The 21610-nt window shown below is 41.4% G+C and overlaps 1 protein-coding gene and 1 long non-coding RNA gene across 4 annotated transcripts in view; one reads left to right on the top strand and one right to left on the bottom strand.

Annotated features, from left to right (window-relative positions):
* Positions 1–12720: 12720 nt before the first annotated feature.
* LOC115577135 (gamma-aminobutyric acid receptor subunit gamma-3-like) overlaps positions 12721–21610 on the bottom strand; it is a 94298-nt gene continuing 85408 nt past the window's right edge. For all 3 annotated transcript variants that reach the window (XM_030409966.1, XM_030409965.1, XM_030409967.1), the window contains 2 exons: positions 20493–20689; positions 12721–16944 (listed from right to left, as the gene is read on the bottom strand). In XM_030409966.1, coding sequence (XP_030265826.1) covers positions 16663–16944; positions 20493–20689 — 479 coding nt within the window. In that variant the 3' untranslated portion in view covers positions 12721–16662. The remainder of the gene's footprint in view (positions 16945–20492; positions 20690–21610) is intronic.
* On the top strand, positions 14243–20498 carry LOC115577137 (uncharacterized). The gene is made up of 5 exons (XR_003983030.1): positions 14243–14363; positions 15158–15286; positions 16152–16397; positions 18523–18595; positions 19016–20498. It is a non-coding gene; the product is annotated as an uncharacterized LOC115577137 (long non-coding RNA).

The raw sequence follows: 21610 nt of genomic DNA, 5'->3' as shown, positions 1-21610 counted from the left end.
GTGTAGTTATTTTCCACTACTAAGATCCACAGCAGCTTTGGGATGTGACTTGTCATTTCTGGAAAGATTTCACTAAAGGGTGCGATTCTAACATCACAAATCGACAGACACACACACACTCACCTGCATGTTCCAGCCACCGAGCATTGACAAAATAAATAGCAACAAGGCAGCGCAGTTCCCCGGAAAATGACATGCAACTAACAAGATTTCACCTCGAAGTCTGCCATCTGGGGTTACAGATCTCGAGCTGACAACTGTGATTATTGAGTGAAGGAGCTGTAGAAAAAAAGACACATGCTCGTACGTATGTGCACACACAGCTTTTTTCATCTCTCACGCGTGCACATTTGCGTGTTTACAGTTGACAAAGAGACGGGGTTTGATTACATTTTTCTTTTTCACGAGATTACCACCTGCTGCCGCGTACAGGATACACATACACATGCGAGGCTAATGTGGAGCTCGCGTTGATGTGTTGATTTAGCAGCTTTAACAGAAGCAAGGGCAGAAACAGTGGAAAGAGGAGAAGAAAAAGGCTGAATACCCATCTGATTGGGTTATAAATACTCTCAATGGGGTCTCTGCCTCATAAAGATTATCTGTAGCACACAGAGCACAGAGGCAAACAGTGTATGTTTGTGGCATCGGAGGGGTGGTGAGGATGTTTGAGTGTGTGTGTGTGTGTGTGAGAGAGGGAGAGAGAGAGAGAGAGAGACGGAGATATAGAGAGACAGAGAAAAGAGTAAGGCAGAGTGTGCATTCAGAAAAATTCCATCCGGAGTGTCTCCAGCTCGCAGGGATGAAGCCTGAATATTTTATTTAACTCGAGAGAGCTCAAAAGAAGACACGCAAAAAAAAAAAAAAAAGAAGAAGAAAAATGACAAAAAGAGGCTCCGGCTCCTAAATGAGTCAGTGTGTTTAAAGGTTCTCCACTTCACATGATTGCACCCTTCACACTCCTTACATATGGGCTCTGTGGCACCAGTCCAATTAGGCAATCATGCGCCTGGAAAGGAGGCTTTAAAAGAGCACTCCAATCAACAAGGTGGGCATTTCAGCCCAAATCCCCAATGTGGGTGTTCTGTGTCTCCAAGAACATTACCCAAATACTTATCTTAAACAGATACATACAGCCCAAAGTACTTTGAGTATATCTGATGAATCTTGTAATGGAAATTTTAGTGATTTCACATTGAACAGAAGATATATTGGGCGGGTGTGTTGGATCTACTTGCGCCCATTATGGCTTGGTTTACCTACTTTGGTCATCCACATGTGGAAGTGGAGTGCATTGGGCTGTAATCAGAAAGCATTAGCTAACTATCTTACAATTTACAGTGTTAATCTAGCATTACTTTCACAGCCAAGGAGCATATCATTAGCAATATTTGGTAGGATTAGCCAAACATATATATATCCATCACCATTGCGTCAGCCTCAACCTAACCATTACCTGCACTAGCGATATGTTAGCACCTATGTGTAGTCCTCATACTACTATTTTTTTGTACAAGAGAAACGCAGAAAAAGTAATCTAATCTAAGGTAGATGTGTATATCATCTGGTGAAGATTGCTTACTTAATGCCTGACATGTACTCAACATAGACATATACTGAGGACTGGATATAGTGTCTGAGGCGGGCCCCAAAAAAGTTTGGCCTGTTTAGCCCTCCGCTTACGTGAATAGGAATGAAATAAACGAAATGTGCCGCTTTTCTAGATGTACAAAATGCGGTTGTGACACTTTGTTAACAGTTTTATTGCTTCTTTCTTAATGTAAACGTATGTATCTTTATTTTTTAGTCAGTGTGATGCTGCAGTGACATAATTTAGCCACTCTGTCAACCAAGACATAGCCTCAGTCTATTAGCATTTTCAGCTATGTAACCAAGATACATAACATAACATTGGCTGCAGATTGAATTTTTAGCCAACTAATGCAGTTAGCATCAATTAATTAGCTAACACTAACTAACTACAGCTGATAAAACCTCCAACTCCTGGATGTCATTTTAGCCATTAAAGCTAATCGTTCCCCTCAAATTAGCCTGTTTATGACACAAACAATAGTACAGTTTCAACAGTAGCTCATAGTGGAACAAAGCCTGCAAATACCAATATATTTGATATATTTACCCCCTGTAGCCACTAACTAGCATGAAGCTCTTTTAGCTTCCATGCTACAACAGAAAGCTAACTACCCTTCTATGTGTCTCTCTCTCCTATTGTCCCCATATTGTGAGCAGTGTGTCCCATTGGGAGTGTGATAAGTTGAAAATATCTGCCTTGTTCCGCATAGACCACCATTCTCCACTGAATGAGCTTTTCCCAGTGCATGCTGGAACTCTAAGCCCCCCCATGACCCTGAAAATGACAAACTCAGAGGTGTTTCCACGGTTTTCTAAGACCATTTCGAATTTCACAATCTCAAGGCTGTTTCAGTTCAAATCAAAAACCTGTGACCACATTCCGAAGCCTGAAAATAATACTACTCCAAATTCCTGAAAACTCAACTGCTATTAGATGAAACCAGTGAGACACAAGATGAAATACCATGTCCACAAAATTCAGAAAGCATCTTAATATCAAGTCAAAAGGTGAGAATCCCCATGCATTTAACAAAATGCCACCCTCTGGCCCAGTTGCCGCCGCTCTGAACATTGTACCTCTGTGTTCTGACAGTGTTTTGTCTCGGGCTGCTCCTCTGGCATCTGGCCTCGTCCTCTCCGGGATCCATAGAGAGCGCTCTGCGAGGTAGCAGCTGCCAGAAGATTGGTGTTGATTCTGCCTTGGGTTTGTTTTTTCGCAGTTTATTTCAAATGCAAATAGACAAACCTCGGCAGGATGAGACACATCACGGCACCAACTTTCACCTGAACAGAAGTACGCTAGATTTCTGAAAGCTTTTAAAGCGGAAAAAAGCACGGGAGAGACGTGGGATGGCGCGTTACGGAGGTTGTGCGGAAAAGACTGAAAATATTTTGGGTTTATTTCGCCTCATATTGCTTATCCATTAAGAAACCCCCCGGACTAGCTTGCACTGTGTTTCTTCAAGGTCTGCTGTGTGAATCAAACAAAAGCATAAGCAACATGTGCACCAAAAAAATCCTTTCAATTCGATCCCATAGAATAACATGAAATGACTCGATCGCACATCAACCAAAGTAGGACTTTGATTGCAATTTTTTGGCTTGGCTGATTTTTAATCTGCTTTTGAAGCCAATTGTGACATCTTGTTTTTAAATCCTGAAAGCCAATAGGATTGTATTGTGATTATTCCACGAGATGGTTGCAATCCTGCCAATTTGGGCTTAAACTTGGAGCCAAGGGCGTGAAAAGTATTACCTTGAAATCAAATTTTAAAGTAGTTAGAACAAGGGTAAATTCTGAAGGAGTCTGATTTGATCCTGAGGCATAGACACCAGCGGCGGTATCAAAAATATCACAGAAGCCAACCTCAGGAGTGCACGCACCAGGCTGGTGACAGCTGGTGATCGTGATGACTTTGACTCAGGTTCCCCCTCACAGGATCCAAAAGGCTAACAGAGCTGTCACAGATGTTTGGGCGACGGCTGCTCATTTCTCTTAATCACTCCCCTGTAATGACTGTGGTGGTCAGAGGATTTCCCCTGAGCCGCACTTTTGTGTACATGATGAAACAGAAGATCTGTCGGAGGAAACGCCAGCGTGATGTGACGTTCGCAGCGATCACGGGTTGTTATCCATTCAAGTGACCTTGCAGTGTCTTTGACTATAGCATTTTCTTGTTTTATATTTGCGTCAGACCTTCAAAACCCGCCTGGCTTTATTGGTTAATTACTAGTATCATTACTCTAAGCACAGAATCGTCTTTGGTGGGTTTTTCTAATTGGCCTATACCATCCCTTATGTGCAGATATCCGAATTTTATTGAAAATGTTTATTTCAATTCCTCCACATGATGACCTCAAAATGTATTGAGATTTTCCAGAAAATTACTACCTAATAATAGTCTGCCATTCTCCAATAAGCAGGTAATAAATAGTCAGTCATTTCTTTCATACTGGTCTCTGCTTGACTTCAGCTGGATCATGACTTTTTAATTTCCAACTAGTGTCCATCTAACTTCCCCTCAGCAGGCCACTAAATTGAAATGAGCAGTTAAAGCTTAATGTTCATCTAGTTTCTGTCCAACTTCCCCTGAGCAGGCCACTAAATTAAAGTGAGTTGTTGCAGCTTGATTTCTAACTAGTTGATGCCCAGACTTCTGCTGGTCAGAATGTGAAATTAATTTTACATTGTCACAGTTTCTATTACTTCAGCACATCAGTTCAATTTTGAGAACATTTTCTTAAATGCCACCGGTAATTGCTAGTTACCAACAAAATCAACTTCATAATCAAGAGTCAAGTTACTAATTTCCCATTTTAATCACCTCTTCTGGGCTAATAATAATGTTTTCACACCACTCAAGTTAAATGTCTCTCTTTTTAATATTTTGAGAAGACAATACATACTCAAATAAATTGTTGTTTGTTGAATTGGTAAGAATGTCAATGGTTTAAAGAAGTGCACTTCAATTGACTGACCTGCAGAAGTTGGACAGAAACTAGTGGGAAATTAAAATGGCATGATCAGCAGAAGTTAAGCGGAGAAGAAACTTTATTATTATCAATGAATACCGGGGTAATTTTAAATACATTTTGAGGAAATGTCAAATATGTTGTTTTGTAACTGCCACCTACTTACCCTGAAATTTCCTGACCTGTAAGATGTAGCGACCTGATGTCACTCTTAAAAACATTTGCCCTCGAAAACGAAAACAAAAATAAAATAGCATTATTTGTTTCTTTTTTTTACATTTAACAGGAGCATGAGAATGTCAGCCCAGTCTCACGTTGAAGTATGTAATAGACCTGTCAATCCACTAGACGTCAGCATGTGGTGGTGACGTTTGTCAGGTGAACCAGAAATTGGGGGGAATATACCTAAAAATGGACCCCAGCGAAACACAAACTTCTGACAAACTTTATCACCATCCTAAATGTACTTGTCATGTCCGTCGTAGTGACAGCAGTGGGTTCGGAGATGATCCTGTCAGATTTCTGTTTTGATCGGAAGATTTCCCCCCAGACAGATGAAGATGTATCTCTATAACGCCAACCCATGAGAACTCTTTTGGCCAGATTTCCCCAGAGTTCCTATTTGTTACTTTAGGCACCCAGACAGAAACAGGATGCATCTTTAATGACGCCGTCAGTAGCCGGCATTGTGATGCACACTCATGCCTCTCTTTTCCTCTTTCCGCTGCTGAGCTGTAAACATTTCTGCATATGGCTGAAAGTCAGACGAACCCTAGCCAACGAGCAGATTTCCCCCGAGTTTCCATTAATGAAAACCTTCAGATGAGGCCCAAATGTTTTGCGAGTTTGTCGGAGATATGTTTGTGCAGGCGGCACATGCCTGCGTTCCACTATCCAATTTGCAGCTGTAATGAAAGCGACATACTTGTTTTTCAATTTCTTAAACTCTTGGAATATCAGATTGCTTTATTTAGACAGGCCGGGCTTTGTTTGCTCACAAACACGAGACATGCTCAACATGATGACAGTATTGTAGCAGCCAGGGCTTAATAACCTTGATTAAACAGACATTAATTGTAACTTTTAAAAAATGATGCCTTTCACATCGACTCTTACATTTACCTTCTATCAGAAGATTAAATATTCTCTGCCCAGGTCGAACTTTGTCTTTGATGCAACAATTTTCCGTGTCTGTTGCCCTCAGGCGGTTGCCACCCAGCTTTGATTGTTTTTTTTAAAGGGCTATTTTTGCAGCGGACGGCGTAAATGATTCACAGTAAGCAGGCCAGGTACCTGTGCCCATACAGAGGAGTCAGTTTAATAACCGATGCTGCCATCTGACTCCTTTTAAAGATGTTAACCCTACTCAAGCATTGTGCTCTGCAAGTCGTTTGAAAACACAGTGATTGACTCTGAAAAGCCATTTGATGGATGTCGGGCCTCATATTGTTATGAAATTGCTGAGAAGTGTCTATTAACACTGGCAGATATAAAAAAAAAACAAAGGGGGACGACAAAAACCATTCATTCGGCAAACTACGCAGACACACAGCACTTTACAGCATCAATTATGGATATAGATGAGTATATTGAAGAGCAGATGTTTTTTCAGGAACATAAAGTGCTGGAATTGTTTGTTTTGCTATGTGTTGGAAATGCTTTATATCCTTTTGTGTTTGTGTGCTGAAGCGTCACAGCAACTTGATGCCTTGACAGGAGAAGCAACTTGAATAAATACTTAAAGGTGGAGACGGTCGGGGTGCCAGTTTTTTTGGCCACAGTCGTACGATATTTGAAGGCAGCATATTCAGGACGGCAGCTCGTATTTAGAAGTGTAAGTTCCTCCCAACTCTACCTTTTGAAAAAATTTAATTCTATAAAATAAATCTATAAAGAACCATTCCCCTTATTTCGATCTGTCTTATTTTATTAATTTAGTGAGCTGGTTTCAAAGCCTCCTCCATACTAACCTGGGGAAACAATTCTAGTTAGTTAGTTAATATTAGTAAATTAATATTAGTTTTGGGAAACTAGTGGCTATATCAAACATACCTTTACCCTCAGCCTGTAGTCTTGGTTGAAAATGTTTGTAAAGATTTGGGATAGATAGACTCTTACCCTTTTATGTGAGCTCACTAAAGCAAATGCCTCTCTACTATGTCAAACTGGCGATAAAGTGTTAAATCTTAAATCTGTTTACCCCTGCTTGAAGTCTTTATGCTAAGCTAGGCTGACGTACCTGCCTCACAGACATCAGTGCTATTAATCTTCTTCTCTGAGTCTTATTAAGAAACCAATTGAGCGTATATCCCAGAAGCCTCTTCCTATACTGATGTCAAACTTATTACAAATTACAGATGTAATTTTGCAGTCTTTGGAAATTACGGTTTGTTCTCTTTGGCAGTAATACTAGTCTTCTTTCTGTTCTGCTGAGTAGGTCTTCTCGCGTTCTAGTGTTCTGGAGACATTCTCCGAGAACAGCTTGTTTATTCAGTTATGGAGAAAATAAATATTGCCGAGTTTGAATTTCTCCTCCAAAGCTACATAATGACCCTTTAACATTCAAACATACATTTTTTCCCTCAGTGTTATCCTGCTGTTCCTGCTGCTGGGAAAGTGACATCAGATGGTGAGGAGAGAGTGAAAACAGAAAATGACCCCTGCCCAATTTTTTCCCATTATCATGCTGGGGGATCATATCACCCCATCATGAATGTTGGGCAGCCAGCAGAGATTCGGCTGTGACATGCAGGAGTCCTATCTCACCCCATTTTTTTTTTTTTTTTTTTTACTGTTATCCCAATTTTTCTACCTCCTATCAGGAAACACTGATAAGAAACTAATGTGTCTTTAGATCTGATGCACTGTATTAACTTCATGACTTTGCACTTTTAGAAGAGGAGACAGGAAATATTAAAATAATTTAAGCATACACATCGAGTTTCCACTTTCCATTTTCAAAGTTTATACCGTATAATGGTGAAACCCAGTTGAACCCGCAGAAAAAGTCTGTGAAAGTGAAGTAAAGAAGACAAATGGAAGTGTAGAGTCAACGGCAGGCAGCTGGGAGATGGATAGATGATAATCATAAAGGTCAGATATGAGGAATGATGAATTGAGTTAAATATCAAGACTTAAGCCAACATGTGGTGGTTAAGCAGTCACGAACAAGTAAAGTTGTCGAATTAATACATCTGAATACTGAATACATCATCCATTCAGATGATCTGTTTATGTAATCAAGACAAGTTGCCTACCTTCTGCCTTGTTTACACACTCTCCAATATCTTGGATTGACTTAATAGCACCTGATTGGATCCATGTGATTGGCCTAGAGGTGTAATATCTCAACCCTGTCTCAGGGAAATTGCTTGAACGGAAAACTAATTTGCTACAGTAAACATGCTTTGAAAGAAATGTGTTGTTGCCTGGAATGAGGAAATGTTGTAGATGATTGCGAGGGTTGAGATTTTAAATCAATCTAGAAGATAAATTATGATGAAACTGGTTGTAGTGATGTCCATAATACTGGTATGAAATGTTATGTAACCCCCCTGAGAGATTAGCCCTACATAAAATAAGTTACTGACAGATAATGAATTTCTGTAGTCGCAACGAGCGACTCAAGTCAGAGGCTTTGTTTGGGCAGAGGCAGATAGTCATGGCATGTTGCTGTGGTATAACACTGTATGCTGATTATGTGTTTATGCTCTCAAGGAGCAAATTTGCGCTGATAGCCTGTGCAGTCCTGCCACTGTGTGCGACCTCAGCAAGTCCTGTTTCTGTCCGATCAGCGCACAGTAAACAAACCTCGGTTCACTTGCCGATCTGTTTGCATCTCGCGGCTGTGGTGTTATACTAAGTTTTGTTGAGTGTTGGCCTGCCTTCTTTCCTAACCTTTTACTAACATACACACCCATACACATATATTTGGGGTGACACACACACAAGATCTTATGAGCGTCTGGTTGGAGACTGATAGTTAATGACCTCGCTACAACATGAGTTATATATGTCTAGCACGGCTATCTTTCTGAAATAGTGTGTTACTGTTCCTCCCAATCCATCTTGTGTGTAGTCGAAGTGCACGTGAAGCCAACAGTGTTTTTAACATCCCATTATTCAAATCCTGCACATTTGTTCAAGTGACTGCCTTTGGGTTTGGGTTTCCCCGAGTCACGTCCAACAATTTTGTAGTCTTTCAAACCATTTTTGTAGTCTATCCAACAGGACTTCCAGAGGAAGTCGGCAGGAAGTGTGTGAATATGCTGCTGCTATGATGACCTTATTTCCTCTCTGGGATGAATAGTAATCTGTCTATATATCGATCGTTCGATCGTATGGATTGAGGACATGCTTAAACACTGTTCATTAAAAGCTTATCATTTTATTATTGATCCCTGATTCCAGGATGGTGCTCCGGTGCTTATTGATGAATAGTAGTAACATACATTTAATTGATTTCAACAGTTGCATTGTGGGTAATGTAGGAAATAGTTATTAAAAAGCAGTCCACTGGTCTCCATGAATAGTAATAGTCCATAATAGTGTGCAGGCGTACATGTTAGCATGTCCACCCCCATGTAGTCCTTTTCTTCTCAATCATACCCCCTTAAGACCTCCCAAAACCAACCATTGTTGGGCTGTAATATAGTAATGTACACCCTGACCTTTAAATCCAGCATCAATAGTCAACTAGTGTTAGAAAATGATCAAATTTCTCTCAAAAACAGCAAAGAAATTCACCATGCGTACTCTGAGACATGTGAGTGGAATGTTTAGGAATGCAATCAGCGTTGCACAGACCGTATTTTCCCAAGACAGGACGCTGCCTGAGGAAGCATTACTACACCTGAAAGCCTTCTATTATCAAAGACTCAAAGAACACTTCAGCTGAACCAGGTACTGCCACAAAAGACATTAAAAAATTCCCAAAAGTGCACATGCTTTTCAACAAGACGATTCACAGATGATTATACCAAGCAATAAAAAGCTTCCATCTATTTGATTGTGTTGTATTGATAGAGAGTGATGTACTTAGACGTTCGGTTGTTGCAGTTAGAAAAATTAGACAGTGGTAAAAAGTTAAAATGCCGGAAAAAGCACCACTTACACTATTGTTGCATGCGTATGTAAAAATATGGTGACAAATTAAGGATTGAATATGTAATTAATTATTAATATACTGTTCAATTGTGGTCGACACAAGCAAAGCAAGTTTGACCACGGCGTCAGAGTGTTTATTTGACCCAAGCAGCCAGATTAATTTACTGTATATTAGCTGTAAACTAGCAAGCAACACGCACAAGGGTCTTTAGGTCAGCTCCCGTTGAACTCAGCACTCACCAGAGACTGCAGGTCTCTCTCTTCCTTCCCTCTCTATAACATTACAGTCATGGAGTAAAGTACATTTCCCCTCTTGCAGCAGTAAACATTATATTACATGAACACCTGATGATGTTGACCCTGCCGCAGTCGAATGGATAGATATTATTCCTCCGGCCCTCCCCACACAACGCTCGGGCATTCACCTGCATTTTAAGACAGCTTAAAGTTTTGATCACTTCTGTACTAGAGACTTTTTAAGGCCTTGAGGCATTGGCCAAGAATCAGCCCTGCAACCCCCAAGTAAATAACATGTCACTTTATCCCACCACTAAGAAATGACATATTAAAGGAGAAATATGTTACCAGAGAACGGCCAAAATAACATGATGTGTGTTTAAGCGAAGCTCATTTTGGTATTTACGATAAACATTGGCGGGTGGAATCGTTCTGTCGGCTCTGTCCAACGCTGCTGTGTTTACAGCCTGTAATGGTGCCTCGACTCACACGGGCACATTCAGAGATAATGAGAGAAACTCACTGGACGCCGCCTCATCTCCTCTTCCACCGTCCAATTCTGCTTTCAACTACCCCCAATATGTGTCCTGTAAACGCAAGGAAACATTCATTTTTGCCCGCCAACATTTCCGCCTAATATTTCATACTACTATACTACTATTTTAACAGTCCTGGAATCGTTTTCTTTTCAAAACTGAAAAGTAGGATATATAAATGTATATAAATCCCACATATATACTATATGTCCCAGTATATCTAATGACTCCTCTCACAATAACTCACTCCCTCCAACTCCCAACACATACAGTAACCACACATACCTGTACACACTGATGACATGAGCGTGCACATGCACCCACCCACACAAACGGAAAAGCTTCTCGCTGAGACAAACATGCGAACACAAACAAACAAGTGCACTGATTGCCTACAAACTGGGGTGTCCATTCCTTTACTAGCAAGTTCATGAGTTAAATCCACACACACACACACTCTCTCTCTCTCTCTCTCTCTCTCTCTCTCTCTCTCTGACAGCTCAATTTTCAACTGCATAAGTGCCTCTCTCCCCACATCCACTGTGTTAGTGTGCCATCCTGCTTTTGCTTTTGCGTAGGTGGCAGGAGCTTCTTCCAGTTTGTCGGCGGCGGCGGCGTTGGGGCTCATCGCTCGCTCCCGACAATCCGCCCTTTGACTCCCATTTATTTGTCTCCCGTTCGCTCATACTCATGTTCATGCCGCTCGCTTTTAAACTAGGTCAACAAACTCGGGGTAAGGCAGTGACGTGCTTGTGCATCTGTCACTGGATATTAGTCGTATCATTGTCATCAGGGAGGCGAGGACGCCTTAGGACAATTGTAACTCATTTTATTGTATGTGGGGAGATTAATTTGTCATGTTGCCCATCAGAACATTTGATTGGATGCATGATTTTGGACTAATGAAACCAGCGAATGTGTGACAGCTAAATGTTGTGCTTGGACTAGGTAATTGTTTGACGATTACATACGATACCACCGGGGACTCAGATCACCTGAATACATCACAGAGCGGCAGTTTGGTAAACCTGTAACATCCTCACAGTAATCACTGTGATAACTGATGACCAGTCTCCCGTCTGTGAGCTGATCACATTTAGTATTACATGAAAAACACGATTGGGGGGGGAAAGATTCCGAATATTTCTCGGTCGTAGCTTAAGTAGCTACATCAAACTGGTTAGTAAGAAAAATAAATCTGCTGAAGTTAGCATGCTAACCAGCTAGCCCCGAGAGGTGATAGTCTGCTCAGGTTCTGACAATGCTGATGCCGACTGTGCCCGGTCTCCCTCCTGCTCCTCCTCAACCCTCCATCTCTTTCTGTTGCTCGCTGGATAATAGGCGGAGCGCTGTCTGGCTGCAATAAATAGTTGAGCGATACTACATTTTTTAAAATTTCTATTTTAGACTTTGTGGTACAAGCAGGAAACTCTCCATGCTCCCTGTTAAAACTAGTAGCTACAGTTAGCAGCAGTTCCAGGTGTCCAGTTCTTACATATTGCACCCTTAATGTTGAATTGAACCATGACGGGTGTAAGGTAAGAGGGTGTTGCAAGCTCGAAAGATTGCAAAGTTCAAATAGACTTGACCTGAGCGGGTCAAAGCGGTTAAAAAATTGAATCCTTTACCTTGTGAATCTGCACATTTGTAGATCACACCACAAGAATTGCAGTTTATTCACTTCCGCGTACGACCCAGATCAAGTGTGTATGAAAATTAAGATTAGCTTCGGTGAGATGTTAAACAGATACAAGAAGCTAACGTTTACTGTACATGTGCGCATGACAGGAATACTTAAAAAATGCCACTGCGATAATGGCGACAGTGCATTAGAGCTGTTAACAGAGAGTTTCCCAGCTTGGAATGTGAGCGCTTGCATCTGCTACCATTAGCCAGCAGAGATTACCGTCTTAATCGTATTGTTAACACACAAGTGTTTGGATTCAAACAGCGACTTTGAGAGTGAGAGAGACGATTGTTTGGTCACTGGCAGCAAGCGTCTCTATCAAATCCTGTTCAAACTGATGATGACTCACAGGGATCAGAGCTAAGGAGGCCCTGACACTGAAGTCTGAAAGGATATTACCAAGGATATTGATGGATACACTCATGGACTGAAGTGTAAAAAACCCTAAACGATGGAATTTCCAGTGTAATAATAGTCTTGTGTCTCCTCTTCACGTCCCAGATACCTTTTTTTTTTTTTAAATCTCCTTCTTCAGACTTGAACCTGTAAACAGACCTTCACACTCTCCCAGAAAAAAAGACTTCACAGTAGCACTTGACCAAAACGTTATTTATTAATATAAGCAATGTACCACGCACTAGAAAAAAGATACCTATTTTCACTCTAGATCCTGTTTTCATAAAATATTTCTTCCAGGAGTGCTGAACCAAGATCAGAGTGGCTTCCTTAGTTCCACCCCCTCTTCTCACCCCCCGCCGGAAACATCACTGTCAATCAAAACAAAATTGGTTCGCAGGGTAAAGTAGAAGTATTACATGATCCTCTGACACCCCGGTGTGACGATACATCATTGAAACTTTAATGGGGGTGATGAGGTCTCCGGATGAGGCTCTCGAGGCGGGCTCATTACGCTTTGCCGGCTGATCCTGGGTTAGCACTCCGGTTCCAAAAGAGGCTTTATAAATACAGGTCCCAGTCAGTCAAAACACACAGGTGATTTTTCATTAAGACGTAGAAAATAGTGATTTTGTTTTTATTGAAGTATCTCAACGGACTAAGACACTTATAAAGTGTAGTAGAAATATCAGAGGTGAGAGGAGTTTACTGCGGTGTGGGCCAAGCTCTGCTCAGTTCAGTCAGTTCTAGGAGAGATGGACCTTGTGTCAGAGCACTCAGGAAGTTCCACTGTCTCCTGCGAGCTCATGTGTTAAATCAGCCCACAGAGGAACAGCCCTCCCTTGCTCTTTCTCTCACTATCACTCCAGGCGATTTGCTTTGTGATCGCAAACCTCTGGACAGGACACAAAAGTGTCTGGAGGCCTTATGAATATGCAGAACCCCTAAATATAAACTAGTTTACGCTGCTTGGACTGACTGAACTGGAACCAGATTGACTCCGGCCTCGCTACTGGCCTAACTTACATTCCATATATAACTGTATGAAAATAGAAACATTAATTAGATACATCTTACATAAAAGCTTTTCTCTGAACATACAAATACCGGGGAAAGAGTGTCTGTGTGTGTGTGTGTGTGTGTATGTATGTGTGTGTGTGTGTGTGTGTGTCAGGGGAGAAGGAAGGGAGGGGTTGATTGTTCTACAAAGCCAAACGACTGCAAAAAACACCATAGAACAGTAAAGAAAACCAGAATGTTTCAAACGGCGTCCACCTCCCGTTGTTTTTTCTCGACCTCGCTAGCTGTTTGCCTCCATCAATTTCACATGTGTGAGGGGAGGGGGATGTGCGACTCAATCAAGAGTCATCAACAGCCATCTTGAACCATCCGTTTTTTCCCCCAACACTGCTCTTTGTACAGTATGCGAGTGTATGGAGTATCACAATATATAGAACCTATTTTACAGTACCTGTGATCATTGCCAGCTTGGGCACAAGACGAATCGAAGCTTTCATCAAGACTGCATTTTTCCACCCTCTGCATCTGAAACTGGACAGGGTGACCGATGCAAAGGAGACTGGCCGCATACAGCGTTATGTTTGTTACGTGCTTTATGGTTCCAAAGGTTTGTGTTCAAAGCTAATAATTGATTTTGCAGGAATCCATTTTGTGCCAATATACGCGTATGCTGAACAACTGTCATGTCTAAACAATGATTTGGTGTTTCCCCAGAATTACATCATGCGCAGGTGAAACTCTCCATTGAAAGCAACGCTGATGAAATGTCTTTGGGGTCAGAAGCTCCTTGGAACAGTTCAACATTTTGAGAAAAGGTGCATACTAGCTTTCTTGCCAAGAGTCAGATGGAATAATAAAATAAGCTTTATTCATACAGCACTTTTCAAAATAAAGTTAAAGTGCTTTACATAGCAAAAGAAGGATTACAACAATGACCACTCTCATGTCTTTATGTGGATATACAGCTACAGCCATCTAGTTGAGCTTAGCACAAGGCCTGGAAACAAAGCCACAGCTGTCCAACAGTGTCCAGGGTTTTAAATTCCAGGGTTTAAAAAGGGCCATATGTAAGAATTTACGTTGAAATCCTTCAAAGAATGAACTAAAGAAATAGCAGATTTGAATCTGTCAGGTGGCTGGTTATTACATATTGTCCTTTAATATGTTATTTATTAGTGGTGTGATAAACATACAACATAACATTTTGCTATGTAAGAATTGGCCAGCTGTCAAACTCATACACAAAACAAATGAGGGGGAGGCAGCAGAGTAACTGCTAACTGCTGCTAACTCGAGCTGCTGTTAGCTAGTTAGCTAAGTTAGTGCAGCAGGCTTGGGGAGTGTTGGTGTTGATTTTTGGTTCAGGATGGGCTGGAGTTAGCTGGTTAGCATGCTAACTTCATTAGATGTCTTTACAACACAATATGTAGACAACATACTATCCAAACAGCTATTTTGACGATTTTCAACTCAAATTCTTACATATAGCCCCTTTTAAGGCAGAAAAACATGTATGAAGCTCGGGCCAGAATGTTTTTTGTCCGTAAAGGTAATTTCATCGCATGACAACTGTACGAGGTTAACATTTTTTATTTCTGCCACCATCCAGGCTTCATTCAGCCCGCCTCAGCTCCACAGAGACTACATCTGTTCCACATGATTAATGGTTAAACCCAGTGGAAGTTACTGGTCAGCCACAAACAACCCCCCATGAAATGGTGAAACTGCAGAGGTCCAAGTAAGTGGATTTATTTGCCTTTGGACAGGCTGGTTTTCCTCCCCTGCTTCTAGACTCTGTGCTAAGCTAACGGTGCCAGTGATAGCTTCACAATCAGTGTAAAGCCATGAGTGCTATCAATCTTCTCAGCTAACTTTCAGCAAGAAAGTGAATACCGTCACTGACCATGTCAAATAGAATCCTTATAGAAGTGACACAACATGAACTCCATAATTTCATATATATAATAAAAAACCTTCCTGTAAAATCCCAAACTGTTGAACTTATCCTCAAAAGCCAAGCTAATCAATGACCCTGTTAAAGACAAAACCAAATCATAAATGAATAAGAATAAAGTGATTAAAACAAAATGTGAAACTGTTTTCATATCGCTGTTGTCAGGAAGAAACCAGCAGTGCTCTAACCTAATCTGTTCATTCAAGTAGGGTAACACACAGAATATGCCTGGGGATGAGATTAGCATGTTTAGAATTAGATTGGTGTATTTATGCAGTTCTTGTACATTTTCTGTGGCAGATTCAGCATAAACACCCAAATCTTCTTGGCATTTACTGTAAACTGCATCGCCTGGTCGTAAAGCATCATGAACAAAGGCTCAGTAACTACAGAAATATATTAGCAGACACTGGGCCTGCCACTGACTCATACTCACACTTATCAACTGATGTGTGAACTGGTTGACCTGCTGTGAAAATACAACTTATTCTCATAATAATAATAATCATAATCATAATAATACGAAGAAGAATAAGAAAATGTTACAATATTAGAAAGCAGAACTAATACTAGGGTACAACTAAAACTAATGTGCTACAAAATGAATGGTAAATGTTAGTTTTAAATATCTCCTGTGGTGGTGTTCCAGGTCTGCTCCGTCAAAGAATAAACAGCTCAGCATGCGGCGGTGTGGTGGATGAGGTAATACAGATAATGGAGGGAACTCTGAAGCTGCGTCTCTCTGTGCCGCACCCTTTCTAAAGAAGGCACTATGGGTGCTTCGCCATCTCGACGACCAAGATTCAGCAATGCAACCCCCGTCCCAGAACGTCTCTGAAGTCGTAGCTGTCTGCTGTTTGGTATCTGAGTCATCAAAGGGACCAATCCATTCAAGGTAACGCTGGCTGCTTGTTGTTCGACTGCTGAGCGTTTTATTCTCCTTGGAGTGCCACTGCTCAAAGTATCATGGCCTTTACATTGTGCACCACAGCGCACAGGTAGTCATACCACTCCAGAGGCAGCACATCTTCCATAATTCCCAAAGAGTGGGTCCACCTCATTTCCTCCTCCACACTTAGTTTTGACCTTAAATCACGAGCCGCAGTGCAAAGTGGCGGGGACTGTGGCTGTTCCAGCAGGGCCCACGGGTCACAGCCCGACTAGAGGTAGAGGTAGCTGACCCAGTAGACTATGTTGAAGAGCAAGAAGGAGGTGGGGAAGAAAACCCTGGAGTAGGAATCCAGCTCGCGGATGTTGACGTGGATGCGTCCTTTCTTCCAGCCGCCTTCTTTACACTCCTCGTAGCAGCAGAAGAAGCTTGTGCAATCTTTCCCGTCCAGGCACTCGTACATGCAGTTGTCTTCGTAGTCCTGCCAGAACAGGGAGTTGCCCATGGGCATCATGGGCCGAGGGGTGTGAGCCATGTTGAAAGATGAGTACGCCTGTATGGGTAGACAGAGAGAACGCGTTATGGTTTGCTAACTGTAACCTTAACCAAACAGCCGAGCCGAGCTTTGACTTTCTTAATGCTTTGTCTGCTCTAACATAGCAATTGTTAGAATGTCAGGCTAACTAGCTTAGTACTGTATCTGCCTGTGACAGTTGTCTTTTCAGCTGGTGAAACTGAGAGTGACTGGAGGTCTGCTTTTTGTCTTACTACGTCAAAATCATGGACCCACTGTTTGAAAATATACCAAGGATTCAGAGCGTTAAATGTGCATATGTGCACTTTACAGGTTTAGCAACCATTACTGGTGAATATTATTAGGGATGACTGCTTTGAAGTAGTTCTGTTAAGGATTACTCATACAAAAGGACAGTTCCCCTTTGAAACAGCTGCCAAAAGTAAAGAATCAAAAGCAAGAGCAGTTTATGAACACTAAGACACAACTTATTTATGTTTTACTCTTGAAACACCACTATTGATTTACTCTCTACATTTGTCCAGTTATAAGTAGGGACAGAAATACACTACCAAAAAACAGATTATGCCCAGCGATGTCACACATATTTCATTCAAAGTAAAAGTACATTTAACAGAACATACAAACATTATAACAAGAATGATTGTTATTTTCAACCTCTTTATATCCATATAATGCTGCTGCATTTCTTTTAGACGTGAATGCTGAAGAAGTACCTCCTGAGAAAACTCATTATGTGACTTCCTCCCTGATGTTTATAAAATCGTGTGGGACAACCTAATTGGGGTAAAAAATCACACATTCTTCCAGTCCTCTACGCCGCTCTTAAAGGAAGAGTGGGAGGCGAGAGGGGGAGAGGAAGAGAGTTGGATGTGCCTTGTGGAGTAAGAGAATTGACTGAGTGGGTGGCACAAAGGGGCCACATGGATTGGGGGGGGAGGGAAATATGAGGCTTCCCTGCAGACAGGCGAGGCCAAAATACAGCAGAGAGCCAGAAATGCAGAGGAGGGGACTGAATGTAACACAACTTAATTGTTCAGCCCAAGATGACGGTCCTTGTAGCCCTGAGACACATTCAGCAGAACTCATCCACACTGGGAGGAAATAATGAAGAGGGAGGGGATCTGGAGAGTAGGAAATGACAGCAGCAGTGGCTGACTCAGTCTTAGTACATGTGTGCTGTGCCGCCATTAAAGCGTTCGCGGCAGGTGCAGCCGTGAGAACGCCCACACAGAGCATTAGGCTCTCGCACCGGAGCGATTGCTAGAAAAGAAATGTTTTCAGTTGCATATGTGTCCATATAGACACATGTCATACACTTGGGAACGCAGAAAAAAAAAAATATTCTGACTCCCTATGGATTCAATCAATATGAGTTTCTGAAGGCTGGTATTGTTAGAATGAAGACAGCGTTCAAACACTTTTTTCTTTGTTATTTCATCTTCACAGCAAACAATAAGATCATCTGTTGAGTCTCTTGCTGTATTCAGAGACTCAAAACAGCAACAGAGAGTCGATACAGACACAGAGAGTTTAATTAACCCTTCATCTACGTGTTTTGTGTGTAACTCTAACCATCTGTCTCATGTGCTACAGTGTTGCCTTGAAGTCTGAAACACGTAAACTCAACATCGTCCATCTGCTGATCTGGGCACTGATGGCAGCTCAGGTAAATATTATTTGCAACTCAGCCTGCCAGCTGACAAAGCACATGCAGTCAAAGATGGATTACACATGAAGTTTACTGTTGTCCAGGTGATGTCTGGTGTGAAAACACAACTCATGAACAATGTATCATTTGAGACATCAAACACACATTTACACATATAAGAAAAGTAAATGACGAAGATGACTACTCGTCCCTGTTTTTTTTTTTTTTGTTACAATGACTTTAAAATAACTTTCAATATGTCAACTATTAATGCATTTCCAAGGATAATAATATAATATTATAATAATATAGGAAAAGGATAATAATATAATATTATCCTTGGAAATGCATTAATAGTTGACATTGAAAGTAACAGCATCTGCAGGTTGTTTGACTAACTTAAGGATGATTTGAAGTTCTGATCTTTTATTCCTCTAGAACTAGACATGGTGACCAAGGCCACAATCCGCATCATCAACTCGCAGCTACAGACTCCGCCCAACTTTCAAAGTTTTAGTCACAATATGTTTCGTCTTGTTCTTCCGACTCTACTGGAAGTTGACATCATCTTTAAAACTGTGTCACATCCTGTGCCCCCCCCCCCCTTCGGCTCCAGGCAGGACGAGGCAGGAGTCGAACCTGTGCAAGCACCTCTGTGGTGACTACAAGCCGGGAACAGACCCACCGCACTACCAGTCCACCGAGCACTTCAACTTCTTCTCTGGGCGCTTTTCATTCTGTACTTCAAACTTCACTGAGTTTTATAAGAATCAAACCCAAACCAAGTCAAGACTCAAACCCACAACTGCTGACCAAGCTTCTATCAGTCTGAGCTACTGGATCTGACTGATGCTCTTTGTTTCTTTCACATTTCACTCTTTTGAGCCTGGACACTCAAAAATCAATCAAGACTCGAACCCACAACCTCAAAACTTCCAACCCTGGTTTTACCCTGCTGAGCTAACAGGATGTGACAGACAAAGAGTCTCTCAGAGGTTTTCACTCCTTCTTCTGAGCAGCAACTTTATAAAGAGTCAGGATCTTCTGACACATCTCTTCTCTGAGCGCTTTTAAGTTTTCATTTTTAAGTGTTGGACTTTAAAAGTCTCATGAGATCAAACTCTGACCTGTAGAGTGTCCACCTGAGCTGCTGGATCAGACAGGTGGACAGCAGCATTCAAAACTCAATCAAGGTTTTAACCCACAACCTTCAGTCTTCAAAGCAGCACTTTATCTTCCTGAGCTAATGAGCTGGGGATAAACTTCTGGTACTGAGAGGATTTCACACTTTGTTTTGGACATCAGGTTAAAAAAAATAAATAAATCAGATAAATCAGTCTTAAATGAATCACTTTGTTTGAGCATTTCACTTCTTTTGAGGACAAAATAATTGTGTGAAAACCTAGAGGATTTAAACTCAGAACTTTTAACAGTGTAAGCCACATCAACAGATACTCGTCCTTCCTTTCTACTTGGCTTGAACCCACGACCTCAGAACTTCAGAGAACTTCTTCAGCTCACTGAGCTGTCGAGTCTGCAGTTTGTTGGTTCAGAGAGACTCAAAACAGTGACCTCTGTCGCTGTTTTGAGTCACAGCGAGACTCGTCTGTATCGAGTCTCGCTGTGGTTGTATTTGTGTCTGGTTTCCTTTTGTGCTCTCTTTGTTGATTACATTTCTACATTCAATGTTAACATTCACTTCAAACAGAGAACCAATCAGCAATCTATTCATGTTGATGCCCTACTGAGAGCATTATATAAACAATACAGAATACAAAATGCACACTTTACAGGCTTGTTTTGTGCAGCTGTGCTCTAAGAAAACCCTTCGTTGGATGTTAACATATAGAAAAGGATACATGCAGAGCTTAAACGCAGCACCTGCCTATTACTCACACATTCACCCCAGGCTTACCATTCTCCGTGTCTTGGGAGGAGGTCTGCGTACACTGTAGGAGTAGTAGTTGAGCATGGCATACTCAATCATGGCAGCGAAGACGAACAGGAAGCAGACGGTGACAAACAGGTCCATGGCCGTCACGTAGGACACTCTAGGTAGCGAGTTCCTGGCCACTGTGCTCAGGGTGGTCATGGTCAGCACTGTGGTGATACCTGGGGAAGGTAGTGCAAGTGTGAGGAAGGCTCCAGCAACACTTTGCAAAGAGAAGTCACTGTGATAGTGTGATGAATGGCTGGTTAGCATTGGGGTGACCCACGTGGAAGTCAGTGATTATATAACATGTGGGCAGAGGTTTATTAGTCACCATTAATAATGCATATGGGGTATTCTGGGTAGATGTCCCCAATCTTGCGTCAAGCCTGTCTTCTGCTGCAGTGGAGGTTTGTTTTGAGTGTGGTGAAGCAGAACAGTTAATGATCATAACATGATTAAATAATTCAGATTTTTGATTCCCTTCATTTCTTTCCTTTCTTCGCATGTTTTAACAAACTTTCAGCTGGACACAGGGTGCTCATCAGTTTCAGTTTTGCAAAGATGCACGTTCACCTCAGCCTGGGACACTTTTCGCTCGTCCTGGATGTTCTGGGTGGTTTTAATCACCAGAATCTGTATGGAGTCACTTAATGTTTTGGTTTTTTTTTTGCTTAAAAGCAAGTCCCTATCTACTTCATTTGTTTAGGAGAATGCTGGAAAGCTTTTTTGCTTTGAAGCTCTAAATGGCGGGATTTTCTTTTTTGAGTGAACTTAACCTTTAAATGTGCATACTGCCACAATGAATAAGTGCATCACATTTCAATATTCAAACACCAATCTTGGGTAATATCTTTAGAATATATATCTTTATATATATATATATATATATATTTCAGAAGCCTCAAATATCTTAGTTTTGACTTACTTAAGAATTTCACGAGTCTTACAATTTTTTTTTATATCTTGTGCAACTTTTCATCGTTTTTCTTTCCAAGCAGAAGTTGCCATCGATATAAGTGTGTGAGAGAATCTTTTTGTAGACTTCTCAGGTTATGTCCTGACCCATGTCTGGTCATTAGTCAGCCTCTGCAGAGGTAAAG

This window comes from Sparus aurata, chromosome 24 (genome assembly GCF_900880675.1).
Source record: "Sparus aurata chromosome 24, fSpaAur1.1, whole genome shotgun sequence".
Lineage (NCBI taxonomy): Eukaryota > Metazoa > Chordata > Actinopteri > Spariformes > Sparidae > Sparus > Sparus aurata.
The sequence above is the reverse complement of the archived record's forward strand: the minus strand, read 5'-3'. Positions and strand labels throughout refer to the sequence as shown.